At 70.7% G+C, this 26,678-nt stretch overlaps 4 protein-coding genes across 5 annotated transcripts; 2 read left to right on the top strand and 2 right to left on the bottom strand.

Moving 5' to 3' along the window:
* Nucleotides 1-391: 391 nt before the first annotated feature.
* Nucleotides 392-9,829, bottom strand: TIMP2 (TIMP metallopeptidase inhibitor 2). Its single transcript, XM_068654704.1, has 5 exons — nucleotides 9,508-9,829; nucleotides 2,308-2,408; nucleotides 2,120-2,228; nucleotides 1,870-1,994; nucleotides 392-1,777 (listed from the first exon to the last, which is right to left on the bottom strand). The coding sequence occupies exons 1-5, from the start codon at nucleotides 9,632-9,634 to the stop codon at nucleotides 1,580-1,582; spliced, it is 660 nt and encodes a 219-aa protein (XP_068510805.1). The 5' UTR covers nucleotides 9,635-9,829; the 3' UTR covers nucleotides 392-1,579.
* A 1,924-nt stretch (nucleotides 9,830-11,753) lies between these two features.
* Nucleotides 11,754-15,811, bottom strand: CANT1 (calcium activated nucleotidase 1). The gene is made up of 4 exons (XM_068654703.1): nucleotides 15,674-15,811; nucleotides 13,723-14,362; nucleotides 13,301-13,504; nucleotides 11,754-12,945 (listed from the first exon to the last, which is right to left on the bottom strand). The coding sequence occupies exons 2-4, from the start codon at nucleotides 14,339-14,341 to the stop codon at nucleotides 12,575-12,577; spliced, it is 1,194 nt and encodes a 397-aa protein (XP_068510804.1). The 5' UTR covers nucleotides 14,342-14,362; nucleotides 15,674-15,811; the 3' UTR covers nucleotides 11,754-12,574.
* Nucleotides 15,812-16,438: 627 nt separating this feature from the next.
* Nucleotides 16,439-21,736, top strand: C1QTNF1 (C1q and TNF related 1). 2 transcript variants are annotated; one of them, XM_068654700.1, is made up of 4 exons: nucleotides 16,439-16,675; nucleotides 19,753-19,930; nucleotides 20,050-20,189; nucleotides 20,354-21,736. In XM_068654700.1, exons 2-4 carry the CDS (start codon nucleotides 19,767-19,769, stop codon nucleotides 20,902-20,904), a joined length of 855 nt encoding a protein of 284 aa, XP_068510801.1. In that variant the 5' UTR covers nucleotides 16,439-16,675; nucleotides 19,753-19,766; the 3' UTR covers nucleotides 20,905-21,736. The 2 variants fall into 2 exon arrangements, with proteins under 2 accessions (XP_068510801.1, XP_068510802.1); XM_068654701.1 differs by lacking the exon at nucleotides 16,439-16,675 and adding an exon at nucleotides 18,049-18,183.
* Nucleotides 21,737-22,380: 644 nt separating this feature from the next.
* Nucleotides 22,381-26,649, top strand: ENGASE (endo-beta-N-acetylglucosaminidase). Its single transcript, XM_068654670.1, has 14 exons — nucleotides 22,381-22,553; nucleotides 22,706-22,782; nucleotides 22,883-23,084; nucleotides 23,329-23,477; nucleotides 23,590-23,747; nucleotides 23,919-24,067; nucleotides 24,261-24,426; nucleotides 24,751-24,854; nucleotides 24,958-25,066; nucleotides 25,170-25,342; nucleotides 25,580-25,734; nucleotides 25,821-25,923; nucleotides 26,007-26,121; nucleotides 26,226-26,649. Exons 1-14 carry the CDS (start codon nucleotides 22,450-22,452, stop codon nucleotides 26,619-26,621), a joined length of 2,160 nt encoding a protein of 719 aa, XP_068510771.1. The 5' UTR covers nucleotides 22,381-22,449; the 3' UTR covers nucleotides 26,622-26,649.
* Nucleotides 26,650-26,678: the final 29 nt, after the last annotated feature.

Here is a 26,678-nt window from a genome sequence, read left to right as displayed (position 1 = left end):
GGCAGAGCGGCCGTGCTGGATCCCCACCGAGCCCCCGGTCCCCAGTGTCCGCGTGCTCCCGGCCCCATTCCCGTTTCCACCGGCCAGAGCCACCCCATGGGTCCCCTCCGAGCCCCCGGTGCGGGGCCCACCCGGGGACGGCGGCAGGTCCCGGGTCGGTGGCTCCCTCCCTCCCTTCCCCCCTCCCTCTCCCTTCCCGGGTCCAGGCCCCCAGAGCAGGGGGGAACCGGGACCCCCGAGGCGTGGTTGGGGGGCTCTGGGGGTCCCACTCGGGGCACCCCACGGTCCCTCCCCATCCTCCCCCACACTGGGAGCCCCCAGCAGAACCCCGGAGGAGAAGGGGCCCCCCCGGGCCCCCCCAAATCAAATCACGGCACAGGGAGGCGGCAGCTGACGGCAGCACGGCAGTGTTAAGGGCAGACTACCAGCGGAGCGGGGCGCGAGCTGATACAACCGCACGGGAAGCGAGCGGGACTCTTACATGGCACTGGTTAGAGGGCGGCTGGGGCTTTTTTTTCCTTTAACTTTTTTTTTTTTTTTTTTTTTCCTTTTTTTTTTTTCCTTTAATACGTCGAAGTTGCCCAGACTGGTCCAGTACGACATCGTGGAGCCTTGCGGGGACGCCCAGCATGAAATCGCTGCGGGCTGCGGCGGGGGCTGCGCGCACGAGCCGGGGCCGGCCGCGCCACCGAGCGCACGGGGCGCCGCCGCAGAGGGACAATGGCTCAGAGAAAGCGGGGCCTGGGGGGGGGGACGGGACGAGGGGATGGGGGTCCTGCACCGCAGGGGGGGCGCCCAGGGGGCCCCGATCCACGCAGGGTGCGACGGCGATCGGCAGCCCCACGGCTGGGGGCTCCCGGCCCTGGTGCCCATCCTGTGTGGGGACGGGCTCCAGCACGGCCAGGGGTGCCGGCCCAGCCGGGGTGGGGGGGTCTGGGCCCCTCGGCGGTGGCACCAGAGGGCCCGGGCACAGCGCTCGCCCACCCCGGGGCTTGCCCTAGGCCAGAGCCCCCAAAATGTGCCCGACCGTGGAGAGGAGCGCATGGGCAGTGGGGCTGCAGCCCACGGGTTGGGGGCACCCGGCTGCACCAACGCCCCCCCCCGTGGCTTTGTGGGTGGGTGGGATGCCTGCGTGGGAGCTGCTGGCGCCGTGCACGCCCGTGGTGCCCTGCTGCAGCCTCCTGGCACCCCCAGGGGAGGGACGGGCGTCGGGACGGGGTCTGGTGAGAGGCGTGGGGGCGGCTCCGTCCCGCGGCGGGGCCCCTGGTAGACCGGCTACGCAGACTGGGGACGGCACCCGCCGCTCGCGGGCGTTCGCTTCCTTCGCAGCTCTCAGGGGCACAAGGGCTGAGCGGGGCCGGGAGGGGACGCGGCCCCGGCGGGGAGGAAGCCCCCGGCCCCGCTGACCCCGCGGGGGGCGAGGAGCGGGGCAGGGACAGAGCTGAGCGCGGCGCCGCACCCTGGGGACCCGCGGGGCCGAGCGGATTTGCATGCTGTCTCCAGGACTTGATATCAGCGTGGACCAGTCTAACATCTCGCAGGTTTTTTTCTACTGGCTACTGGAATGCGCTCGTTTGGCTTAGGGGTCCTCGATGTCGAGAAACTCTTGCTTGGGGGGGGCCATGCCGCGGTACCAGGCGCACGAGCCGTCGCTCCTCTTGATGCAGGCGTAGTGCTTCGCCTGCCGCCCGCCCACGATCTTCTCCATCGCCCAGTCTGTCCAGAGACACTCGTCCGAGGAGGAGACGAAGCACGGGATGGAGAGGCAGCGCGAGATCTGTGCACAGCAGACACCGTCACCACCCGCCGCGGGACGGGGGGCAGCTCCGTGTCCCCCCCCCCCCCCAAACCCAGCCCCGAGGCGCTCACCTTGCACTCGCAGCCCATCTGGTACCGCTGGTTGAGGCTCTTCTTCTGGGTCGGGCTCAGCGAGTCCCAGGTGGCCACCAGGTCGCACAGCGTGATGTGCATCTTGCCATTGCCCTCTGACTTGCCTGGGGACACGGAGCCGCTCAGACCGTCCCCGATGGCACCCCGAGACCCCCACGGCAGGCACCGGGTGCCCAAGGTCTGGGGTCCGCTCCTCCCCAGCCGCCCCCAGTCCCTGCCCAGCACCTACCTGCGATGAGGTACTCCTTCTTCCCTCCCGTGTCCAGCGGCTGGCCGCACACCGCTGTGGACGGCGCCGTGTAGATGAACTCGATGTCCTTGTCAGGGCCCTTAAACATCTGGGGACAGAGTGCAGGCGTGAGCGGCCCCCCGCTGCCTCTCCCTGCCCGCCCCGGGCCCAGGCACCGTGCCCCGTACCTTGATCTGCTTGACTTCGTACTGGATCCGCTTGATGGGGTTCCCGTATATGTCATTCCCCGAATCCACCTCCTTGGCAGAGACGGCCTTTGCTCGGATCACTGCAACAGAGGGCGCAGAGCTCAGCAGGGGTGGCGGGGACCGGAGGAGCTGCCGTGTCCCTGCCCATGCCGGGGGCCGTGCGGAGCTCCCGGTGCCGCTGCCCCGTGTGGGACCGCCCTGCTTCTCCCCCGTCCCACCGGGGCACCACGCACCCACCCCACTGCCCGTGGAGCTGCCGTCACGCGTGGTGCCCAAAGGGACGGCGCTGGCACACGAAGCACCCTCAGTGGGGGGGACACGGAAAGGTCTGGAAGCAGGGCTCAGGGAGCTCCCGGCCCCCCTGCACCCAACAATGGGGGCGCAGGGTCCGTCCCTGCCCCCTCCTGCACCGTGCAGCCAGGGAGCTGTGTCCTTGTCCAGCCCCGGGGGTGCCCCGGTGATCGCAGGGCGATGCTCGGCTGCCAGCTCCCTGCCAGATGTCGGCTGCCGGCCGCGGAGCCTCCACGTCATGCAGGCACAGAAACCGCATCCGCCCCGCGCCGCTTCCTGCCCTCGCTGCCTGCAGCAAGAACCCGGCCGGCTGCACGGGGATGCTGAAGGCCGGGGCAGTGCAAAAATGCAGCCAGGTACAGGGGGCGGTGAGGTGGCCCCCAGGCAGCCTGGGCAAAGGCCCCGGACCTCTGCGCCGAGCTGCGCCCCAGCCTGGTGTCCCTGACCCCCACTTTCAGACCCTCCTTTCCCTACCAGACCTGTGCAAAATGCGGCTCCCCGCAGGGCAGCACCCACCCAGGAGAGGGGCTGTGCCCTGCAGGCTGCGGGAGGGGACAGCAGTGTCCCCCTGCACCCCGCACAGACGCTGCCCCCCAGCACTTGCAGCGGCACCGCCGGCAGCAGGACGGGCACGGGCACAGCCGGGGACACTCACCAGACCCCAAGTGCTGTGCCAAGGGACAAGGCCGGGTGCCCCCGAGCCAGCGAGGCCGCAGTGCCCCAGAGCCCAGGGGCAGGAGAGCGCTGTGGGGACAGCTCTGCCATGGAAAGGTCCCCAGGGTCACCCCGCCGGCACAGCCCAGGGACACGGGAACCACACGTGAGCGCCCAGCACATGGCCGGGACCTTCCCGGCGGGCGGGCAGCCAGCTCACCCTCACCACAGCTCGGGATGGGGCAGCTGCTTGGGACCTGCCGCACAGCTCTCGGCTGATCCCAGGTCCCTGCCCCAAGAGCTGCGGCCCCGCACCCTGCCTGCCTCCCTCCAGGGCCACCGGGACCCCCCTGGCGGGGACACCGAGGTCCCTTCTGTCCCATCCTGTGGGGTCTCATGGGCACCCTCACAGCTGGGGAGGGGGCCTGGCAGAGGGCAGGGCTCCCTGCTGTGCCGTGGGGTCCCCAGAGGGGCCAACCCCTGTCTCTGGGGGTACCCAGTGCCCGGGCAGCCTCTGCACCCGTGTCCTTGGGGGTTGGAAGCAGGGAGCTGCGTCAGCCGGGGCAGGCTCCAGCCGAGCTGGGGCACACGGGTCACGTCCCCACAGAGAGGTGCTGGGGGACGGGGCAGAGCTGGGCAGCCTGGGGACGTGCATGGGGCCGCTGCCAGCCCCGCTGCCCCGGAGGCTGCCTTCTTTAGCCTGGCACAGCTCGGAGAGGGGATCTGATCGCGCTCTATAAATACAGCGGGGCGAGCCGGGCACGCAGACGAGCTATTTAGACTCAAGGTCAGCGCTGGCACAGTAAGCGCTGACTCAGTTTACTCTGGAAAGGAGAAGCCAGCCACCAGCACGGGCTGGGGACAGGGAAGAGCCTGCCCGGGGCAGCAGCCCCTGGCCGAGGAGGGCAGCCGGTGCCCGCGGCCGTGCCGAAATCCCCAGCCTGACAAAGGGACAAAGCCCTGGGCGCAGCCCCCGGGCCCTGTCCTGGCTGGAGGAGCTCTGCTTGGCAGGATTCAGCCCCTGGGCCCCGTGGGGCCAGCCCAGGCTCCGCGTCCATCAGGGCACCAGGCCCGCGGCGGCCCCGCTCCGTGCGCCTGCGGTGTAACGGCGCTGCCGGCAGCCCCGAGAGCCGGAGCCGCCTCCTGCCCGTGGCTGCAGGCGTGGGGGACGGTTACTGGTTCAGTGGGCTCCAGCCGTTTCCATTCACGTGCTGATGAATCACTTGACAAAAATGCAGCCCAATTCTAGGCGGATTTGTTCTGAACAGTGCGGCTTTGTGGAGGGGACGGCTGCGCTGTGCTTTCCCCGCCAAGACCCCAGCAGCGCAGCCAAGCTGCTCCGCAGGCCAGGAACCAGAGCAGGGCAGGGACGGAGGGAGGCAGCGGGGGGAAGCCCAGGTGGGGAGGCGACACCGAGGTCCCCGGGGAGGAGGAGGGTGGCACAGGACCCCAGCACCTGGGGAGCGGCACCAGGGCCCCCTCAGGTCTCCACAAAGGCCAGATCACACAGAGGCCGAGGCTCGGCCACGGCTGCCTCACCCCGCGGCAGAACCGAGCCAGAGGCTCCTGCAGGTCCCAGGCACGACCCCCCCGGCCCGGCTGCAAGGCGCAGCCACCTCCCTCCCCCTGCAGACCCCGTGCCCATAGGGCAGCGTGTCCCCTCGCCACCCTTTGAGCAGGAATGCCGGTGTCTGCCCGTAGCTCAGCGCCCTGCACAGAAGCTGCCACCAAAGCACCTCTGTGCCCGCAGCCGCGCCTCGGGAGCACCCCAGGCCCTGCCCGCAGCGTGGGGCTGTGTTACCCCCCCCCCGTGCCCCTGGCTCAGGGGATGTGGGGCCGGGATTCAAGTGCCTGCGATGACCCCGCTGCGCTGACACAGCACGGCCCCAGCAGCGCTGGCCCCACAGCAACACCCTGGGAGCGGGCGCTGGGGAGGCAGAGGAGGGGGCTTCAGCCCTGGGCTGAGGAGGGTCCTGGTGGGATTCGGGCAGGGCCGGCACCACAGCGTGGTGGGGAGCACTTGTGCTGCTTGCGGGCACACAGCACCTGCTTGCCAGGAGCGCTGTGGAAGCCCCATGGGATGGGGTGGGGGTGCCCAGCGCCTCCCCAGAGCAGTTCCCCTCAGCCTGGCAGCCGATGCCATGTCCTCAGCTGTGCCAGACACCCTACAACGTGCCACCAGGAGCTCGGTGGGTGTTCTCCGGGACGTGGCAACTCTCCACCTTGACCAGCCTGGGCTGGACAGGACCCAGGCCCTGGGGCAGGGGGCTGTAAAGGTCCGGGCACCCCTTGGCACACCAGTCCCTGTACAAGGAATGGCCCCGCGCTGGGACACGTCCCATCCCCTCTGGCTGGGAGACGAGCACGCGACCGGCTGGGACACCACGGCTGAGGGGCAGCTCCAGGAGTGGAGCTGGAGGCAGAGGCTGTCACCCGTCACCACAAAACCCCCTGGCACATCGTGCCAGGCTACTGCGGCTCGCTGTCCGTCATGATCACCCTTCTGCTCCCTGTCAGCCCCAGGACCCAGCCTGCAGCTCCCTGCGGGGTTGAGCAGGAGGACAAGCTGCTGCCCTGTGCCGTGGGGTGACCACGGGGTGTGCAGGGCCACCAAGCCAGGTCCCTGCTGCGGGCAGCCCCTACTGCAGCCGGAGTCACCCCAGGCACCCGGTGCAGACGCCCCCAGGGTGCTGCAGGGAGGTGTGGGTTCTCCCCCTGTTTTCTCCTGGGGGAAGGAGGAAACACGGCTTGGGGCTGTGTGTGGGTGCTGCCCTGCAGCGGGGCGAATCCTCCCATTGCCCACCCCAGCTCCGGAGGTCCCCCCCGCGCTTGCCCCAGGGGGGCTCAAGGCCAGCACGAGGTGCCTCAGCCCCCGCAGCTCCCCTCCCAGCCAGGGGCACTGCGCGCAGCAGCCCCTTCCCGGGACATCCTGCCCCAAACCCACCGCACGGCCCCCGCCCGCGGCCGCCTGGGCAGCGCGGGTGCCCGCAGAGCACGGGAAGCGCTCCCGGCTGAATGGCCGGGGAACAAAGCTCCCTTCTCCGGGGCTGCTGGCAGCCAGCGGAGCCCAGGGGCCGCCTGCCAGTGCCAGCCCTGCCCGCTGCCTGCCCGGCCCCGCTGCGACTGCAGCCCCGGGGTCACCGCAGCCTGCACGGCACCAGCAGAGCCAGAACGCAGCAAAACGTCCCCGGGGAGGGCTCCTCCACCCTAGACCCTCAGCATGGGCTGGGGCCAGCCCCGGGCACCTGCCCGAGCCCTGTGTGCAGAGCAGGGCACCCAGCCCCAGCACGCGGCCAGGGCAGCTTTGGGCACACAGAGGCCGGGGGACGCGGCGCAGCTCGGGCTGGATGGCGGCTGGGGCTGGGCCGGGCTCCCCTTGCTCCCGGCAGCTCCCGGCGGGGAGCACAAGGGCTCAGCCCCAGCCCCAGCCCCGCGTCCCGGCCCCGTGGGCAGGGGAAGCGCCCGGACCAGGCCCCGCTCATCCCGCGGCCTGCGCGGCTGCTGCAGCGTGCGCAGCGCTCCCGAGCGCGGCCTGCGTCATCCCGGCTCTGACGGGAGCGGGACGGGGCCCAATCAGCGGCAGCCCCGAGCCGTCAGCCCACGGCCCCGCTGCCGCAGCTGCACGGGAAGGGCTGGGACCGGCGCTGGGAGCTCCCGGCCGCACGAGCGCAGCACAGCGGGGCGGCACCGGGGCGGCAGCGGGGCGGCAGCGGGGCTGGCGGCCTCCTGCCTGGCCATGGCTCAGCAGGGCCCGAGGGGCAGCGCTGCCCCCAGGGCCAGCAGCGAGGGCCGGTCCCAGCTCTGCTCCCCAAACCTTCTCTTCGTCCCAGTCCCTGCCTGGCCACCCTGAACCCTCGCCATTCCTGCCCCGATCACTGTGCCCCATCGCAAGGCACCGAGCCCTGGGACAGCCAGGGTCAGCACGACGCTGCCAGGGGCCGGACCCCAGGGGCAGGCCAAGCACCCGCTCTCTGGCCGCCCTGTCACCTTCGGCACTGCCCCGCACACCCCTCCAGGGCCACCACTGCCCCACGGAGCCAAAGCCACAGCCTGAGCATCACCTCCCTCGCCCTCTGCATCTCCACGCTGCGCAAGAAGCAGGAGCCAGGGCTTCTGCTGCTGCAGCCCCCAACTGACACCCGAGCAAACCCCAGTGGGCAGTGAGCAGCTGCCTGGGCACAGCCCCTGTGGGCACAGCACATGGGGCAGCTCCGCACCCACGCTGAGCCCCTGAGCCCCACAGAAAGCTGCTGCCCGTCTGCCGGGCTGGGAAGCGTGAGCGTGGAGAGGCTGGGTCACTTGTCCCACGCTGCACAAGTCTCCAGGGGCTGCGGTGACTCCCAGCCCCTCTGGCACCCCGTGGCCAGCAGCACAGCCAAATTTCGCTCTCACCACGCTGGAAGCACAGCTCCGGGCTCCGGCTGCTCCAAACCACAGGCGCTGCCTCACAGCCAGCAGGGCACGAGGGAGGGCAGGGCCCTGGGGTGGCACAGACAGATGGGGGCACCCGGGCACACATGGGGGGCTCCGTGGGGAGCCCAGCACGGGGGTCCCAGCCTCCCCCATCCGCTCTCTGCCCCCATGCCCAGCAGGCGGTGTTTCTGTGGGGCAGCAGAGGAGACCTGGCAGGGGAAGCAGCAGCAGCTCCCAGGCCCAGGCCGGCTCACCCCGGGGAGGGAGCTGGCTGCGAGCCTCCCAGCTCCAGAGGGAAGATGAGACGGGAGCCAAAAGGGCAGGGATCACAGGCAGCAGGGACGGGGCTCCTGTTGCGTGGGAGGGGAAGGCTGGCGGGTTCCTGCCGGGATCAAACCCATCCACAGCAGCTGGGAAGGGACCCGGGCTGGGAGCTGGGGGGTGCCAGCACCGGGGGTGGCACCGGGAAGGGGCTGCCTGGGCAGGCACCTGCTGGGGCACTGGGCAAGCGGCTGCTGCCTGGCCCCGGCTTCGCCCTGCCCGGGACTGCCGAGACGCCGAGACAGACGGTGCGTGACTCAGCTGCTGAGTCACGGCCTGAGCCGGCACCCGGGAAGGGCAGGGGAAGTCACCAGAGCTCCGGAAAGATGATCCCGGCGTGAGTGTGACACGAGCGTGACGGGAGGGAGCCTCAGCCCTGCTCCCGGAGCAGCTGCGGGGCATCCGGTGTGCCGGGGACGCCGGCTCATGCGGCAGCTCTGAAACTCTGGAGCTCCATTTTGTCTCAAAACCTCCCCGTCCCCAGCCAGGCCTGGGAGCGCCGGGGGCAGCTGCCGGGTGCTGGAGGGGATTCGCCCTCGTGGAGCAGAAACGTCGCGAGCGGGGCCTGGAAGGGGCGAGGGGAGCCCGGGAATCTCAGGAGCATCCTGGCTGCGGAGCAGGGGCTGGGGCAGGGCCGTGGGCTGCCTAAGGGGTTGGGAATGCTACCTCGCCAGCCCAGCCTGGGAACAGCCCCGCAAAGGAGAGCGTCGGGAACTGGGGCTGGTCTGTTTGTTTAATATGTTAAAATTTAATAAGGGCATTATTCATAGAAAGAGGAATCCAGATCCCGGCGCTGCCAAGCCCTCCCTTTCAGCAGCATCCAAGCCGAACAAAGTGGGACGGGGGAGAGGAAATGCCTGGAAATAAGGAACAGACGGGAGGTGGCCGAGCCCGGCGCTGCTGGCGCTCAGGGGCCGGTGCTGGCTCCGCGCTCGGGGCCGCTCCCGGTGCTCCGCGCAGGACCCGGGGCACTCGCGCTGCCCCCGGGGCTCCCCGCGCTGCCACGTCCCAGCCGCCGCTCCCCGGGCCCGGCTCCTCCGCGCCCCCGGGAGCCGAGCCCCGGCCCGGGCCCCGCCGCCGGGAGCCGGGACCGAGCCGCGCCGGGACCGGAGCGGCCCCGGGGAGCGCTGCGGGGCGCAGCCGAGCGGACCCGGCCGGGCCGGCGAGAGGCTCGGGGAGCCCCGGACACACCCCGGACGGACGGGCGGACACACGGACGGAGGGATGGACACACAGACAGCTCCCTGCCGACACACCCCCGGGCCGAGCCGAGCCGAGCCCCGCACACGCGGGGGGCTCGGGCAGGTGCCGCGGACCGGGACCGGGACCGGGACCGCGACCGCTACCGGGCCCGGGTCGCTCCGTCCCCGCCGTGCCGCCCCGAGCCGCCCCTTGCCAACTTGCCGCCCCCCTCCCCGGGAAGTTTGTGCGGGCCGGGCCGGGCCGGGCCGTGCCGGGGCTCGGCGGGGACAAAGCGGGCGCGGCGGCGGCGGCGCTCACCTACATCGGCGTTGCAGAAAGCCTGCTGTGGGTGGATGGGCGAGCAGCTGCAGCCGTCGGCCGGGGGGGCCCTGGCGAGCAGCAGCACCGCCAGCCAGGCCAGCAGGCCGGGCAGCGCGGCGGGCATGGTGCGGGGGGCTGCGGGCTCAGCGACCCGGCCGACAAAGCCTCATCCACCGCCGGGCCCGGCCGAGCCGCCGCCGACCGCCGACGAAGTTCGGGTCCGCCGCCGCCGCCGCCTCTCCCCGGCCCCTCGCCGCTCTCCGCCGCCTCTCCCCGGAGCTGGAGGCTGCCCCCGGCCGCCGCCGAGCCTCGCGTTTTAATGCGCTCCGGGGCTCCGCTGCTCCTCCTCTGCATGGCGCGGGGCCAGCCCGGCTGCGCGCAGCTCCCGCCCCTCCGCGGGATGCGGCTCCGCGCCCAGCTCGCCCCCCCCCACCCCCCCCGGCCCCTCCGCCCCGCCCGGCACCGGGCACCGGGCACCCGCAGCCCCCCGACCCCCGGCCCGCAGCCCCCGGCCGCCGCCCCGGTTCCACCGTCCCGGTCCCGGGCGGGGCCGAGGGGCAGCGGCGGGGCCCGGGATGCCCCCCCGGGGGGGCCGGCACCGGGACGGGACGGGATGGGGCAGGAGCCGGGCCCTGCTCACAGAGCTGGCACCCAGCCCGCAGGCGGGGGCTGTGATTCTGTCTGTGCCCAAGCATTTCCTCTCCTGCCGCCTCCTCCGGCTCATCTCACCCCCTTTGTGCTCCCCGTGCCTCCTCCCCCCCTCCTGCTCCCACTGCCTCCCCTTGGGGGTCACTCCTGGCCCATGACCATCACCGGGGGTCCCGCACGGCTCTGAGGTGCCCACAGCCCTCCAGCCCCTTCCCCATGGCCCACAGCCCCCTGGCCTGGAGCACATCCCCAAAACCCCCCAGTTCATCCCTGCCCTGGCTGCCGGAGGTGCTGGGGTGCTGCCGGCCCCCCCGTACCCATCCTGCAGGGCCCAGCTCTGCCCCGGGCAGGGCCGTGCAGACCCCAGCGTGGCCAAGCCGGGCACCGCGGGCACACAGGATGGCCAGCACCGCGGGCACACAGCCTGCTCCCGGGGCAGCCTCTCGCCGCAGAGCCAGGTCACCACGACTGCCCGTGGCTGAAGGAGGTGTCGGAGCCTCTGGTGCTGTAGGATGAGAAGGATCAGCGGAAATGTGGGCAGCCAAACCCGGTCCGAGCCCACAGGGAACCTGTGGGAGGTGAATGGTGCTCCTGCTGCTGGCACGGTGGGATGAAAGCTGGCTGTGGGGCTCCAGGGCCCCGGCCTCGCAGAGGCTGTGGCAGCAGGGCCTGGCTCTGAGAGCTCTGTGGGGCTGGGGGTGCAGGGACCCTACAGCCTGGTCCTGTTTGTGCTGTATGGGCCCGGCAGCCCCCCAGCCCCTGGGGTCCAGCAGCCCGAGGAGGGGTCCTGCCAGCTCTCGGAGATAAGGGCCAGGCTGGGGCAGGAGGTGATGGGGTGCTGCGAGGTCCCACTGTCTGTGGGGTGGGGGGGACAGCCCCAGGGCCACGATGGGAGCTGGAGGGCCCCGGGCCAGGCCCAGGGGCTGAGCTGAGCCGGGCACAGGCGAGGGCAGAGCGGTCACCGGGGTCAGAGGGCCGGGGCAGGGCCGGGGCTGGCGCGGGGAGCAGGTTGGTGCCCCCAGACGAGCGCGGCCGCTCGCAGCCGTGAGTCATTGTTGTTTGGGCTAAATGGAAACACATGTCCGGCTGCTAACGTGGTTCTTACGCAGCTCTCCAGAGATGCTGGACACTGTAAACAGGGGCAGAACAGGGGGATGGGACAGGGCCAGCCCAGCTCAGCTCTCCAGAGGCCCCTGGCTCCTCCCTGCGCTCCTCGCCGTGGGTCCTCCCCCCCCAGCACAACAAAATCACCCCGGGCACGGCCCCCCAGTCCCTGGGCACCACCGGTTCCTGCAGTTGGGGGTGGCACAGGGGGGCCAAGGCCAAGGGACCTGCCTGGACTGCAGCAGCCAGCCCCACACGTGCACCCACGGCACTGGCTGGCACTGGTGCGTTTGTCCCCTCGCAGCCCTGCTCCGAGCTCCTGTGGCAGCCGGGAGGGCACAGCCCCAGGGAGGGGGTGGCTGCAAGGCCTTTGCCTGCTGCCCTGAGCCCAGCCGTGGCGCAGGGGGATGTGGTGAGATGGGGGCTTCCCCTCAGTCCCTCCCACACGAAGCTTTCCCCAGAAAGCACGAGCCCAAGCAAACCGTTACCCATTCACTTGCCACATGGTTTATGTGAAAGGGGAAGTAAAACCAGCTAACTGGCAAAAAACAGCCTGATGAAATCCCCGGCAGCCACCACCTCAGCGCTGCCCTGCCCTGGCTGACGCCCTGCTGTGGCCGTGTCCCCCCCGGTCGTGTCCCAACCCGGGGCCGGATCTGGCCAATGCCCCCCTCAAGCACGCTCCTGCCCTCACACTCGTGGGGGACATGGGGACATCTGTCCCCACACCTCCTGTGTGCTCCCAGCAAGGTGCTAGGGAGCCAGGTCAGGGGCTGCCCCCCAGGACACGCCGCTGGCACTGAGGGGCCCTTGTGCCCAGCTCTGGCCCCGTCCCCAGGCAGGTTGGGGAAGGCACCACCCAAGTCCAGGGAGGCTCCGGATGGCAGCAGGGAGCAGAGGGCAGCACCACCCCTGGCACAGAGCCGCAGGAGTGCGAGGATGGGGCCCCCCCAGGGCTGGCACAGGGCAGTGAGCGGGGGCTCCGTCCTCGGCTGCAACCCAGAGCGCGGCCGCCACCAGCGCCAGCAGCCCGCGGAGGTGCCGGGCACCCATGGCTGCAGCGTGGGGAAACCACCCCGAGCCTGGGCTGGTGGCAGGCGGCAGCACCCTGTGGTGGCAGCCCTTTGCCACCAGGTGCCACTGCCGAAACGCTCGCACCGTGCACGCTGCGGCAAGGCCAACGCTTTCCGTGGGACGCCAACACCGAGCAGAGCCGGGAGCGCGGCGTCCCTCGGAGCGTGCGCCTCCCCGAGCGCAGGGCCTGCCCCGCAGCCCCCGTCCTCCCCGCCCCTCTGGTCCAGTGCAAAGTCTGTTAAATAAACTCAATGCCCTCGTATTTCACGCTCCCGATCCTGGTCTCCGGCAGGAGGAAGCGTCCGTCCAGCGTGAAGGCCATGATGTAGCTGGCGATCTTGCCGTTGTCCTCCTCTGACTTCAGCGCCACGATGATCTGGTCATCCGTGTCCGGGATGAACTTGAAGGAGGAGAAGCCGTGGGTGGGGACCACCTCGCCCACCCGCCCCACCGTGATGTCCCCGAAGTCCTGGCTGGAGCTGAGCAGCAGGTTGGTGCCTCGCCGCTCGTCTGCCTTCTCGTTGTAGCGCTCGTGGCTGGCGCGGCGCGGCAGGAAGAACCAGCGCTGCAGCGTGTCGCTCCACGACGCCGACTCGTGGATCAGGTAACCTGCAGCAGGGAGCAGGGACTGTGGCACGGGGCAGCACAGACACCCACCCGCGGGGCAGGACCCAGCCCCGTGCAAAAAGACACCACTGTGGGGTCGCAGCCACATGCAGACCACAGCTGCCAACATTTTGGCTGCCTCCTGCTGGGTGCTGACCCCTTCCCGCTGCCCCAGCACCAGCCGAGCCACCCGAGCTGCTCCCAGTACAGAGAGGAGGAGAGCATCAGGCAGGGCAAGCCCCGGCTTCCCCAGCCTCCCTGAAATGTCAGCCGGTCCTGCTGCCTGTGAGGAGACCCCAGCCCCAGTCCCAGGCAGGGTGAGGGGTGCATGGTGAGGGGAGGGAGCCCGGCTCGGTACCTGGGGGTCGGATCCCAGCCGCAGCCCTCAGCGCGTTGTAGTTCGCCACCCAGCTCTCGTGGCCCACGTCGCCCTTGTAGCCGATGACCTTCACCCACTCGGGGTTCTCGTTGACCACCTCGCCCGTGGTCGTGGTCCACTCCTTGCCCAGGCCCCCCACGTACAGGTGCTCGTCCTTCACCGCCAGCCACTCCGCCTTGAAGCCTGCAGCAGAGAGAGCAGCACAAGCACGAAGCTGTTAGGCCACCCCACGGGTGCCAGGTGCTCCCCCAAGTGCCAGGTGGGACAGCTCAGCGCTGCATGCAGCCCCCCCAAGCCTGGTCAGGCTCATGAGGTGACAGAGGTGACACGGGACAAAGGTTTCACTGCTCTGCACCCGCAGCATCAGGCGGAGCGAGCAGGGTGGTGCAGGGGGGGCTCACCTTTCCCCACAGAGCCGTCCCCATCGGAGAGGATCACCCAGGGCACCACCTTGCTGCCCTCGATCTGGTAGACCACCCCCGTGCGGTCATCCACGGAGTACAGCTTCCCGTTGAAGACGACGAGCTCGGAGAGCTCCATGCCCCTGCCCTTCTCGGCCAGGTGGGACCGCAGCACGCTCTCCTCTTCGTCCCACTCCACCGTCACGCTGTCCCCGCTGGCTGACAGCACCAGGTAGCCCTTCTTCAGGTAACTGAACCAGGTGTGCTCCTCGGAGCCCCGGGACTGAGTGTCCAGGTCCGCGATGACCCCGATGCGGTAGCGCACGCCCTCGGGGTTCCTCTGGGGAGGGGACAGCGGGTAGGTGTCATTGTAGCGGTCCTCTGCCCGCAGCCGCAGCTGCCAGTTGTGAGCATTGGGCGGGACAGGCCGTGCTGGGGACGGCCGGTGCAAGCAGAAGAGCAGCAGCACGAAGGCCACGCAGGCTGAGGACAGCACGATGGCCTTCCAGCGCGGGCGGAACCGGGGGTCGGCGCCCTTGGTCATGGACGCGAGGACAGGCAGGCCGCCCACGCTGATCCGCAGGGGGCTCATAGACTCATTGCACGCCGGGACGGGCATCAGACTGGGACCGAGGAGATCCTGGAAGCACAGGGGGGGGAAGCAGAGGGTGAGGGCTGGGGCCTGGAGCCCCGCTGAGCCTGGGGGGGTGGCAGGGGCAGCCCCAGCCCCAGCCCTGCAGCAGAAGGCACCGCTGTACCGTGCGGGGCAGCAGCAGCCCCCTGAGGGCCTGTTCTGCTCCAGGAGTCCTCCTGCCATCCTCAGCCCCTCCTCAGCCTCCCCCTTGGCCCCCCCAGACTGGGCAGAGCCCCAGCAGGCAGGCCCAGCCGGCCCAGCACCGCTGCCCACCCAGAGGCCTGCAACACACGGGGCAGGAGCGAGCCCCCAGCCCCACATCGGGGCGTCCTGCTGGGCAGCGTCCTCGTCCTCGTGCTGCCCGGGGAGAAGGAGGCTCCTCACGGCAGCGCTCCCTGACCACGGACGGCCCTCACCCCAAAGTGAGGGCAGCCCCAGGCCCATGGGGACGCGGGGACATCGGGGACACGGGGGCCACGTGGCAGCTCTGCCCGAGCAGGATGCCCCGGGCCGAGCAGGAAGTGCAGCGCCCAGGTCCAAGGGACGCGCACCCACACCTGCCCGGCCCCACAGCTGGTTTTAAACCAATTCCGTGGCAGCAGCCCCCCGGCACCACACTCACATCACCACCACGGGCAGGACGCGGGGGGGGCACCTCCAGCTCGCCCCCGCTGTGCCCACCGGGGGTCCCGGCCGTGCCGCCTCTCCGCAGGGCACCGTGGCTGGGCGCTGCCCGGTGCCTCCCGTTCTCATCTCACCCCCCGGGAGGGGACGGGGACGGGACCCCTGCCGGGCAGGGACTCCCCCCCCGGGGCTGGCCGCCCCCCGGGGCCGCACACCGGGCACTGCAGGGCCCCAGCCCGGTGCTGGGCCCCCAGCAGGACCGGGCGGGGAGGGGGGGGGCGGCACCGGGCAGCCCCCGGGCACAGCGGGGCCGCGGGCACCGGGAGGGGGCGGCCGGGACGGGGCAGCCCCAAGGATCCCGTCCCCGGGGGGGCGGCCGGACACCGGTGCGGGGCCCAGCGCCCCCGGGACCCCCTCCCGGAGCCCCCCCGGGACCCCGAGCCCCCACCCAGGGCCGCAGCTTCGGGGGCTCCGCTGCACCCGCCCCGGGCAGAGCCGCTCGGGGCCCCCCCGGTGCCCCCAGCCCGGCCCGGCCCCCCAGGACCCCGCCGCCGCCCCCCGGTGCCCCCCGGTGCCCCCCAGCGCAGCGGCCCCGGCAGCACCGGCCCCAGGCCCGGCCCTGCAGCCTCAGCCCCCGGTAGCCCCCGGTAACCCCCGGTACCCCCCCGGTGCCCCCCCCCGTGCCCCTCTCACCGCGGCGCCGCCCGAGCGCAGCCGCCGCCGCCTCCCCCGCCGCGCGCAGCCGCCGCTGCCGCCGCCTACAACTCCCAGCAGCCCCCGCGCGCCGCCCCGGCTACCGGCAGCGGCCGCCAACCACCCCCGGGCCTCACCCCGCCGGGACAAAAACTACCGCTCCCAGCACCCCCCGCGCCGCCACCGCCCTCGCCGCGCTGCTCGCTGCACCGCCGAGCCTGCTGGGAGTTGTAGTCCAGGATACCGGGGGGCTGCCCTGGGAATGGGGGCAGAGGCGCCCCGAGCTGTGTGTGCCCCGGGGGGGGGGCTGGGGGCGGCCCGGAGCCCCCCGGCTCGGCCCCGTGTCCCCTCGGATCACCCCCAGCCACCGCCCCGCAGCAGGGCCCGGGATGTGCCCAGTACCCCCCAGCACCCCGCTGAGCCGAGCCCCGGTCCTGCCCGGGGCGGGGGGCGCTGCTCGGGGGCTGCCCAGCACCGGGGGCACCCGGGGGAGCCCCGGCCCTGGGCAGGGCTCTGCGGGGCCCAGGACCCTAAGGGACGGGGCTGGTGGCTGGGCCAGCGTGGGGAGACCCTGCCCCAGAGCAGAGCCACAGCCTCTGGGGACCCTGCCCCTAAAATCTGGGGTGCTTCTGCCCCACCAGCCCCCTCCCCGGCCTTACAGCCCCCTCCCCGGCCTTACAGCCCCCTCCCTGCCCTAACAGCCCCCTCCCTGCCCCCGGGCCCATGTCCCGCTGGCGGCAGGCCCAGGCGCGCACACGCACTGCGCTGGGCTGCATCTGGCAGGGGGAGGGCTGCTGGCTGTGTTTATCCCGCTGCTGCTTCTTCGCTCCCCTCCTTTTGCTTCCCAGAAAGTTTCCGCCCGGCCAGGGGAGGCGAGGAGGCTGCCAGAGGCAGGGAGCGCGGCCGCTGCGGGCTCTGCCCCGCGCCTCGGGGCTGGCGGCGCGGCTGCGGGGCGATGCTGTAGGGCTGGGGAGGCAGCGCCAGGACAGAGCAGCCCCAGAGGTAGGTGTGGGGCAGGGCTGGGGGCGGCTGCCGACCCGGGATGAGTGCCGTGGAGCTGTGCCCCTGTGCCTGCTGTCAGCTGCAGGCTGCCCAGCAGCGGTGTGGACTCACCCAGGAGGTGGCGTGGGTGCACGGGTGCCCTGGGGCAAGTCCCGTCCCCTTGGCCGTGCCCCAGGTAGCCGGGCAAGGACCTTGCCCTACCCACAAGGGGGTGGTGGGGACCGCAGGGCTGAGCCTCGCGTGTCCTTTCAGGGGACAGCTCAACCTGCAGCAGCCCTGGGGGACTCGGTGCTGGCGCCTGCAGATCAGGCCCCACACGGTGTGGGGCCACCGCAGCGTCCCCACCCTTACCTGAGCCCAAAAAGTCGGCCCCCACGAGCACGTCAAAGCCAGGGCTGGGCCATCCCAGGGCTGCACACCACAGTTACTGGGTGCCCAGCACAGCCTCCCTCCAGCACTGCCCGCAGGGGCTGGGGGGCTGCACCCTCCCCGTCGGTCCCTGGCTGCCCCCTCCCCATGCAGCTCCAGTCCTGCTGCCCACCGGGTCTGGGCTGCTCCCAGTTTGCAAATGGCTCCGCAAACATCCCAGCTGCTGGGGCGAGAGGCTGGGGGGAGCCGAACCTCCAACACATCCCTGGACGCCAGAGGCATCCCAGCTCCCGTTGCTGCGGCTCAGGGGGGGCTGCGTCCACCACGGGAGGGTGAGGAGGGTGAGGGGGGGCGTGCCGGTCCTGCAGCGCTCCAAACCCCCTCATATCTCCCCGGCATTTGCTCTTCTTTCATCCTGTTCTTTCAAGCTGCCTGGAATGTTTTCAGGATGTTTTGACTTGCAGTCCCGGGGCTTCAGCAGCCGCTGGATTTAAATCTCCCAACTGCTCCTGGAGAGCATCCAGCCCCGACAGGAAAAAACAGAGTCCCTTCAGCAAGACCGGAGATGCCCGCGCATACGTGCGTGCTGCCTGCCCGCCGTGCCTGCGGGGCGCGGGGGGGAGACGCCTGCTGGGGGTGCTGGGGAGCCCCGCGTGCTGCAGGCAGCGCCACGTGCGCAGAGCGCGCTCGCCTCCATTTGCAGCCCTGCAGCAGCCTGCAAGCAGCCGGCCTTTCTCAGGGGGAACATCCTGGCTAAGGATTTCTCCTCCCCGCTGAGCAAAGCTGTGTGCTCCCTGGGGCTGAGCCTGCTGCAGGTTCCCAGGAATCGTCTGGCTCGACGGGAGGCCTGAGAACCGTGGTCCTGGGGCAGGGAGAAAGCCAGGGGCTCCCCAGCAGCGGGCTGCCATCGCCGGCATATGGCTGGCACAGCTGGAGGCCTGGCGGGGCTCAGGGAGCCGGGGCTGCTGCTCCCCGGCTGCTGCCTGCTCACGAGCCCCAGGCTGGGGCTGCTCCTCGCTGCTTCTCCCTGCACGTGGGGCCGTGCGTGGGCAGGCGGCAGGCACGGGGAGGGAGGACACGGCACCAGGCTGCCCGCGGTGCCGCCAGCCCTGCCTCCTGGCAGCGGGATGTGAGCCAAGGTAGGGCCGGGAGCTGGGGGACAGCCCCGCACCGGGGCTTCCTTGGGGCAGGGCAGGCACGGGAGAAGCACGTGAAGGGCTTTGCAGAGGGCGTGAGCGGAGGGAAAGCCCTTTGGAGATTTTCCCCATCCCTCCGCCCCTTCCCTGTTCCATGGATGTGAGTCACCAGCCCGGCATCCTGCCCTTGAACGCCCTCCCAGCCTGCTGCCGGAGCGCGCCTGGCTGGGTCCCCACAGCCCCGTGCTCTGGGGGCAGCCAGCCCCGGGCTGTCCCACCCTGACAGTCACTTGAGGACCCAGGCAGTCACCAAAAGAGTGGGATTCTGCCCCAAACTCCAGCGAGGCTCCCCACAGCCTCTCAGGATCCCGCTGCCCGTTCACCCCTGGCACTTGGGGGTGCGCTCCCGGTGCGGACCCAGGCCACTGCCCGGCTGTGCCCCAGCGGGACACCGGCTCCTAGCAGGAGCCCCGGCACAGTGCCACTGCCCTGGGCCCCACAACCATGGGTGTGGAGCTGCTGGGCAGTGCCACACGCTCACCTGGCACCTTTGGGGCCATAGGGCACGGCGCACCCTGCTCAGCCCCATGCCTCCGTGTGGCCCCAAGCTGATACGGGGCTGATAAAGCAAGGAAGGGCAGGAGCCAGGGCTGGGCCGGGGTGCCACCAGCTACTGCAAATATTAGCTTGGGCCCCACGCAGGATGTGGGCTCCCAGCAAGGTTTCTCCTGGGGGTGGCTGGCTCCCGGCAGCGCCGTGGCTCTGGGGCAGCAGCTCCTGCTCCCTCCTGCCAAGGGCCAAGGCACAGCGCTGCAGGCTGGGGGCCAGCAGCTCCTGGGGCAGGGGCAGCCCAGTCCATGGGGTTTGTACAGGGGTCCCTGCACAGCGTGAGGGTGGGAGGAGGCGTGAAGACCCCCATGGGCAGGGCTGGGACCCCCCCAGGACAGGCAGCGCTGCCGTTTGCCCCGCAGCAGCCGGAGCCACCTCGTTTTCCAGGTGCTGGGGCTCCAAGCTGCTGCTCCTGGGGGTCAGCGGGGGGCAGTCGGAGCAGGGCTGAGCAGGAGCAGCCTCTTGGCTCTGGGCTTGGACGTTCAGCCCAGGACCCCTGCTCAGCCCCACCCCTGGATCCCCAGGACCCCAGATCCCAGTTTGCTGGAGAGCCCCGAGCCCCCACGCCGCCCTAAACATGGGTATCCCCAGACACCCCCTGGAGCATCGCCGAGGCCAGGTGGCCCCGGGTGGCTGGGTATTAGTTACAGACAGTCCCTGCAGCTGTGGGATGTGCCCCCACGCTGTGGGCTCTGCCGGGGAAGGGCTCCCACAAGAAAAACCTTTTCCAGGCTGGAGCCATGGCTGTGCCCTGCCCGGGGCTGCGAGGTGCTCCAGGCCCCGCACTGGGGACACTGCAGGGCACAGCCGTGCCACCAGCCCTCAGAAGGGCCGAGGGGAGCCACAAAGCCCACCAGCTGCACCCCCATCCCGCTGCGGGGCCGGGTCCCTGCCTGCCCCCTGCCCACCCCTGGGTGCTGCTGGGCTTTGCCACCCCCCTCAGCCACCCCCGGTGTCTCACAGGGCGCTGCTGCAGCATGAAGGGGCTCGGGGTGCTCGGTGTCCTGCTGCTCTCCTGCCTGTCACTGCCCTCCCCTGCGGGCAGCCAGACCAGCCCCAACCCCAGCCCCAGCCCCAGCCCTGGCCCCGATGGGCGCTCCATGGACCCCGAGGAGGCTCCGTCCCAGCACCACGCTGCCAGGTGAGGGGGCCCCGGGGATGGGGGCGCTTTGTGGGGGCACAGAGCAGGCCTGGCACCATGAAGTGCCCCTGTCCCCACACGTAGCTCCCCGTTGCGCTTTGCTTTCTGCCTCCCCCTAGGCCCCCATGGGAGCAGAAGGCTGGCGGTGCCCAGGAGGGGCTGCCCCCCCGGCCCCGCTGCGTTCGCTGCTGTGAGCCGCCCGAGCAGCGCTTCTCCTACCCCCAGTACCAGCCCCAGATCAACATGACCATCCTGAAAGGTGAGGGCTGGGGGGGGGGCTCCGTCCCCAGCCAAATCCCATGCTGCAGGGCACCGCCAGCCCGCCTGCAGACCCCAGGAGCGGTGCAGAGCTGGGCTCCCGGTGCTGGGGTTGGAGCTGGCACCCCCTTCTGACACCAAAACCATCCCCTCCGCTCTGCCCAGGTGAGAAGGGAGACCGAGGCGAGCGGGGCATGCAGGGGAAGTACGGCAAGATGGGGGTGGCCGGCAGCAGGGGCCACACGGGGCCCAAGGGACAGAAGGGCAGCGTGGGCGCCCCGGGGGAGCGCTGCAAGAGCCACTACGCTGCCTTCTCGGTGGGCCGCAAGAAACCCCTGCACAGCAACGACTACTACCAGACCCTGATCTTCGACACGGAGTTTGTCAACCTCTACGAGCACTTCAACATGTTCACGGGCAAGTTCTACTGCTACGTCCCCGGCATCTACTACTTCAGCCTGAACGTGCACACCTGGAACCAGAAGGAGACCTACCTGCACATCATGCGCAACGGGGCGGAGGTGGTGATCCTCTACGCCCAGGTGAGCGACCGCAGCATCATGCAGAGCCAGAGCGTCATGCTGGAGCTGCAGGAGCAGGACGAGGTCTGGGTGCGGCTCTACAAGGGCGAGCGCGAGAACGCAGTTTTCAGCGACGAATACGACACCTACATCACCTTCAGCGGCCACCTCATCAAGTACAGCGGGGACCCCTGAGCGCCTGCTGCGCCCTGCTCCCCTCCCCTGGGGCGCGGGGACCCCCCAGCCCCCCGCGTGCCGCTCTGCATTAAGCTGTTAGCCCTCCTACATGCCACTACCCCAGCAGCTGCGTGAATACCCCCCGCTCCTTCCGAGGCCGAGCGGATGCACCCAGAGGAGACAAAGACACTTCCAGCCTCCGCTGCATGCGTGCCCTGGGAGGTGGCTGCTGGCCTGGGGCGGGCAGGGACCTCAGCCCCTTCTGTGCCTGCTGCAGAGCTGGCTTTGCTGGGGCACAGATTCGTGCGGCTCTGGCCGTGAGCTGGCACCAGCCAAAAGGGTTTGGCCACCAGTGCTGTGTGCGAGGGCACCTCCATCGCCCAGCCCTCACGGACGTGCTCTACAGGCCTTGTTCCTAGAAACGGGCAGGGGGTTCTCAGTGCCCCACAGGAAAGATAAGGGTGAGCGGTGATAACGGCACTAACGGCCACTCTCCTTCCGCAGCACCGGGCCCCAGCGAGGAGGAGGCTGCAGGGCAGCGCTGGGGTGTCCCCGGGCTGGCAGCTCCCCTGCGTGCACCCAGCGGGGAGGGGGCTGCAGCCGTTCCCCTTGCTGGTGCCCTCCTTGCCCCCGTGTTGCAGCCTCTTCTCATGCTCCACACCCGCTGAGGAGGGGGCTGGCTCCCGGCCTTCAGCCTCAGCTGCTCCTCTTCGGTTAGGCTATGTGCTGGCCAGGCTTTTTGTTTTCCTACGTGCAGCAGCAGAGCAGGGCCTGGGGCAGCGCGCTGCCCCCCGCTCCCTGTACGGCTTGTGATCACATTAAACACCCCCGAGTCAGGTCCCTGCTCACACCTTTGTGCTCCCTCCTGTTCCGTGCCTGCAGGTGCTCAGTGTGGGGGCTCCCTGAGGACCACGGGCTGGGCTGCTGGGAGGACCGGGACCCCCGGGACGGGCTGCAGGAGGGCCGGCTGTGCCCCTAAGGCCAGGGAACCGGAGCTCAGGGTGTGATGAAGCCGGCAGTGCCTGTCCTACAGCTGCTGAGCGAGCCGGGCAGGGCAGGCCGGGGATGGCGGCTGGGTCACCTGCAACATCCACAGGTCCCCTGGGCATGGGGCAGCCCCGAGGGGAAGCCGGGGAGGCTGCGGGATGGGGAAGCTGCGGGATGGGGGCCCTGCAGGATGGGGGTCCCGAGCAGTGGGTCCAGAGCCAGGCAGGGCTGAGCTGGAGACCAGCACGGCTCCAGCACGGCTGGGGGAGGAAACGGGGACCGGGGCTGAGCTTAAACAGACCCCAGCGGGGGCTGGAGGACAGCTCAGGGCACATTAATTAGGGCCCATTAATTAGGGCCGCGGGCCCACCCGGTGCCCCGGGGGTGGCGGGGGGGGGGGATCGGACCGGGCCCAGGCCCGGGAGAGGCCCCGGGGGCGCTCGGGGGCCCGGAGCCGGGGCGGGGCCGGGCCTGGCGGCGGGGCCGGGCCGGGGCCGGGCGGAGCTCGGCGGCCGCGCCCCCGGCAGGGCCAGGCCGGGCCGGGCCCCGCGGCCGCCAGTGCGGGAGGCGGCGGCGATGGCGGCGGCGGCGGAGGCGGCTCAGGACGGGCCCGGGCGGCGGGGGAAGAGGCCCGGGGCCGGGGAGGCCGAGGAGGAGCGGGGCGGCCGGCGGCGGAGGAGGTGGGCGGCGGGATGGGGACGGGGACAGGGACGGGGCCGGGGCCGGGCCCGGTGCTGCTCGGGGCTCGTCCCGGAGCGCCAGGCGCTGGCCACGGTGCTGGCCCGGCCCGGCGGTGCTGGGCGGCCCCGGCCTCATCCCCATCCCCGGGCAGCCTGCAGCCGGCGGCGGAGCACCGGGGGACCACGGTCCTGCACGAAGCCATCAGCACCCGCCCGCAGCCCCTGCCAGGTGAGGCACCCGTGGGTGGCGGGGCCGAGACACCCTCGGGTGGCGGTGGGACCACCCCGGCCCCGCTGAGCACCACCGCCCCGCTTCTCGCCCGCCACAGCCCGGCACTTCGACACCGGCACAACGGAACCCGTCAGCTTCTTCTTGTCCGGCCTGGAGGAGCTGCTGGCCTGGCAGCCCGATGCCAACGACGACTTCAACATCGCCACCGTGCCGCTGGCCCAGCGCCAGCCCCCGCTGAGCAGCCGGAGGCCCCGGACGCTGGTGTGCCACGACATGCGGGGGGGATACCTGGAGGACCGGTGGGTGCTGCCGGCCACGGGATGCGGCGGCCGGGTGCTCCGTGCCCGCTGGGTGCGCTCCCAGCCCGCGGCCAGGCAGGGCTGTGCGCTCTGCTGGGCTGCTCTGAGCCGGGGTCCACAGGGGTGGCAGTGCCACTGCTCTGCCCGGCTCACGGGGAGTGAGTCAGGCCCCTGCCCAGCCCTGCAGCTGGCCGCCAGCATCGTTCCCGCATTGCCTAACCCTCTTCCCTCTCCTCTGCTGTAGGTTCATCCAGGGCTCAGCCACGCGCAACCCCTACGTCTTCTACCACTGGCGGCACATCGACATCTTCGTCTACTTCAGCCACCACACCGTCACCATCCCGCCCGTGTGCTGGACCAACGCGGCTCACCGGAATGGTGTCCCCATGCTGGGTGAGGGAAGGGCTGGCGGCTGCGAGGTGATGTGGTGCCGAGGCCTGGCACCCTGGGGCGCATGGTGAGTTCACCGGGACATGCAGTGACACTGCCCTCGCTGCCTCCCCAGGGACCTTCATCACGGAGTGGACGGGTGGGGAGAAGGTGTGCGAGGCGTTCCTGGCTGCTGGGGCTGAAGCGTACGGCGCCGTGAGCGACCAGCTGGCCCGCATCGCCCAGCACTACCGCTTTGATGGGTGGCTGATCAACATTGAGAACACGCTGAGCGTGAGCAGCACCCGCACCCTGCCTGCCTCCTGCCCCCGCTCCCTGCCTCTTGCAGGGGCTCAGTCCCCCCGGCTCCGGGGCTCACACGCTGCTCCCGTGGCTGGCGGGTCCCTGTGCAGGGCTCCCATACCCAGCCTGTGTCCAGCTGCCCTCTGCTCTCTCTCCTGCCAGGCGGTGGCGGTGGAAAATTTGTCCCCCTTCCTGCGGCGTTTGACTGCGCAGGTGCACAGCGCCGTGCCCGGCGGGCTGGTGATTTGGTATGACAGCGTCCTGGAGAACGGCGCGCTGAGATGGCAGAACGAGCTGAACGAGCAGAATAGGTGAGTGGCTGGGCACACGGCTGGTCTGCTGCTTCACCTGAGCAAGGACAGCCCCAGGGAGGGGCCGTGAACCCACCCCACACCTCAGTCCTGGGCTGGGGTGGGCAGGCCATGGCCAGCACAGCCCCTCGGTGGGGTGTCCTGTGGGGAGCAGGCACAGCATCCTCCCTCCCACGCCGCCCCTTGTCCCCAGGGTGTTCTTTGATGCCTGTGACGGGCTGTTCGTCAACTACAACTGGAAGGAGGAGCACCTGGAGCGTACGCGCAGGCTGGCCGGGCAGCGCCACGCCGACGTCTACGTTGGTGTTGATGTCTTTGCCCGTGGGGATGTGGTCGGTGGTGGCTTCGACTCTCACAAGGTGTGTGTGGTGAGGCTGGACCAGAGCAGGATCCCAGGTCTCCCCCTGGTGCCGGGCTCTGAGCTTGCATCGATGGCTTGGCCGTACCAGGCTAAATCAGGACGGGGCGGTGAAGTCTGGGCGCTGCCGGGCTGGGAGGCGTGCACGAGGAGGGAACGGGGGGACTGCGGTGCTGCAGTGCCCGGAGGGGGAGATGCTGCAGGATTTCCTGCGGTGTGATCCTGCCCCGCTGCAGGGCCAGCAGGACCTGGGGGGAGAGGGGACGGGGCGGGTGACGAGGTGATCTCGCCTCGTGCCCGTGTTGCTCACAGCTTGTCTCCGCAGTCGCTGAGCCTGATCCGCAAGCACAGCTTGTCCGCGGCCATCTTCGCCCCTGGCTGGGTCTATGAGCACCTCGGGGCAGAGAACTTCCTGCAGAACGAGAACAAGTGAGCACGGGCATGGTGGGGCAGGGGCTGGCCGTAAGGGGCTGCCTGGCCCCCAGGTCTCGGCTGAGGCAAGTCTCTGCTCCAACAACCGCCTTTCCTCCAGGTTCTGGGGCTTGCTGGCAGACTACCTGCCCACACACCGCATCTGCACGCTGCCCCTTGCCACCTCCTTCAGCCTGGGCATGGGCACCAGCAGGTTCCTCACCGGGAAGGTGGGTGCGGGGTGCGGGGTGTGGGGCCGTGGCTCTGCTCCAGATGGGGAGGCAGCGTCCTGCTCCCAGCTCCCTGCCTGACCCAGTGCTCCCCGTTCCGCAGGAGGAAGAGCCCGGGCCCTGGTACAACCTGAGTGCTCAGGAGATCCAGCCCCTCTACACGGAGAGCGAGGGCCAGCTGCTCACCAGCTGCTGCCTGCAGGACGCCTGGTGCGGGGGCAGCTCCCTGCGGGTGCAGGGGACCATCCCTGCTGGCGAGGAGCGCGTGGCCATCCGGTGAGTTGGGTGACAAAGCCCCATTTCCACCTCCTGAGTGCTGCGCTGGCACCGTGCCGGCCTGGCTCAGCAGCCGGAGGCCTGGGCAGAGCCGTGCCAGCCCCGTGGGCCTCGCGGTGACTGTGCCATGGGGTGCTCCAGCAGGCGCTGCCCAGCAGACCTAACCCAATGCATCTTCTCTTTCTCTCCTCTTTCTCTCTCTCTCTCTCTTTCTCTGGGTGGACTTGGGGTCATCAGCCTGTTCTCTTTCCAGATGCAGGCGCCCCCCAAGCTCTTCCTGAACCTGCTCTATAAGATGGAGGGGCCGCACCGTGACGAATTCACAGTTGCCCTGGAGCTCACCACCTGGGACTCGGATACCTGCCACGAGGGCCACATCACCCCCCTGCCCGGTGAGGACCCTGCCCACCCCCCTGTGCTGCCTGCAGTCAGTGCCCCCTGTAGGGCACGGCTCAGCCTCTCGCTCCCCTTCTCGCAGAGCCCCACGGCCGGCACCACCCCCGGCTCCTCCCGGCACCTCCACCCGGCCTCTCCGCGCTGCTCGCTGCCTGCAGCCGTGGCTCCGAGGGCTGGACCAGCCGGTGAGTGCCCCGCAGGTGCCCTGCGCCTCTGGGTGAACGGGGGCAGCCCCAGCCCTGTGCCAGCTCTGCCCCTCTGCTCCCAGGTGCTACGAGCTGGAGCTGCAAGGCTGCATGCTGCGCGACCTCTCCCTGCTGGTGTCCCGCCAGCAGTCCAGCCCGCAGGAGACGCGCTTTACCTGCCTCCTGGGGGAGGTCCGGGTGAGTGCCCCACGCACATCCCTGCAGCGGGAGGCTGCGAGGGCAGGCTGGGTGCCCGGCTGCTTTCACACCTGCCCCTGGTGGCTCTGTGCTCCCTTCTGCAGGTGCTGGATGCGGCCAGCGTGGCAGCCTCCCCGCCACAGGTGCAGAGCCTGACGGCCTCGCAGCTGTGGTGGCAGGAGGGTCCCGACGCGCAGCAGCTCTCCCTCAGCCTCACCCTGCGCTGGGCCTTCCCTCCGGGGCGCGCCAACCATTTCCGTGTGCTCAGCCTGGGCACGCGGTGCCGCCGGGATGAGCCACAGCAGCCCCAGCTCCTGGGGCTGGCGCACGCCTGCCTGTTCCGCGTGGTGGGGCTGGCAGTGCCGCGGCCGGCGGCGGGGCAGTCCTGCCAGCTGGAGCTCCTGGTGGAGCCGGTGCAGCCCAACGAGCTGCCTGTGGACCCGGACCGCTGGGGGCGGCTGGTGCTGGTTTACTCCGAGCCGGCTGGCGACAGCAGCTGAGCTGGGCATTAAAGGCGAGCGTGGCACAGCCCTGCCTCCGTCTCCTTCATGCTGGGT

This window comes from Anas acuta, chromosome 18 (assembly GCF_963932015.1).
Source record: "Anas acuta chromosome 18, bAnaAcu1.1, whole genome shotgun sequence".
Taxonomy (NCBI): Eukaryota; Metazoa; Chordata; class Aves; order Anseriformes; family Anatidae; genus Anas; species Anas acuta.
Note: the sequence above shows the minus strand (reverse complement) of the source record. Positions and strands in the feature narration are given on the sequence as shown.

Excerpts from the sequence above, each read along its gene's own strand:
- TIMP2 (XM_068654704.1), bottom strand. The coding sequence starts at position 9,634 with ATGCCCGCCGCGCTGCCCGGCCTGCTGGCCTGGCTGGCGGTGCTGCTG. Across the intron at positions 2,409-9,507 it reads TTTCTGCAACGCCGATGTAG|TGATCCGAGCAAAGGCCGTC; the intron begins GTGAGCGCCGCC and ends CCTCTGTTGCAG. Across the intron at positions 1,778-1,869 it reads AGATGGGCTGCGAGTGCAAG|ATCTCGCGCTGCCTCTCCAT; the intron begins GTGAGCGCCTCG and ends TGCTGTGCACAG.
- CANT1 (XM_068654703.1), bottom strand. The coding sequence starts at position 14,341 with ATGCCCGTCCCGGCGTGCAATGAGTCTATGAGCCCCCTGCGGATCAGC. Across the intron at positions 13,505-13,722 it reads GGACGGCTCTGTGGGGAAAG|GCTTCAAGGCGGAGTGGCTG; the intron begins GTGAGCCCCCCC and ends TCTCTGCTGCAG. Across the intron at positions 12,946-13,300 it reads GGCTGGGATCCGACCCCCAG|GTTACCTGATCCACGAGTCG; the intron begins GTACCGAGCCGG and ends TCCCTGCTGCAG.
- C1QTNF1 (XM_068654700.1), top strand. The coding sequence starts at position 19,767 with ATGAAGGGGCTCGGGGTGCTCGGTGTCCTGCTGCTCTCCTGCCTGTCA. Across the intron at positions 19,931-20,049 it reads TCCCAGCACCACGCTGCCAG|GCCCCCATGGGAGCAGAAGG; the intron begins GTGAGGGGGCCC and ends GCCTCCCCCTAG. Across the intron at positions 20,190-20,353 it reads CAACATGACCATCCTGAAAG|GTGAGAAGGGAGACCGAGGC; the intron begins GTGAGGGCTGGG and ends CGCTCTGCCCAG.
- ENGASE (XM_068654670.1), top strand. The coding sequence starts at position 22,450 with ATGGCGGCGGCGGCGGAGGCGGCTCAGGACGGGCCCGGGCGGCGGGGG. Across the intron at positions 25,067-25,169 it reads GCAGGTTCCTCACCGGGAAG|GAGGAAGAGCCCGGGCCCTG; the intron begins GTGGGTGCGGGG and ends CCCGTTCCGCAG. Across the intron at positions 25,924-26,006 it reads TCCGAGGGCTGGACCAGCCG|GTGCTACGAGCTGGAGCTGC; the intron begins GTGAGTGCCCCG and ends CTCTGCTCCCAG.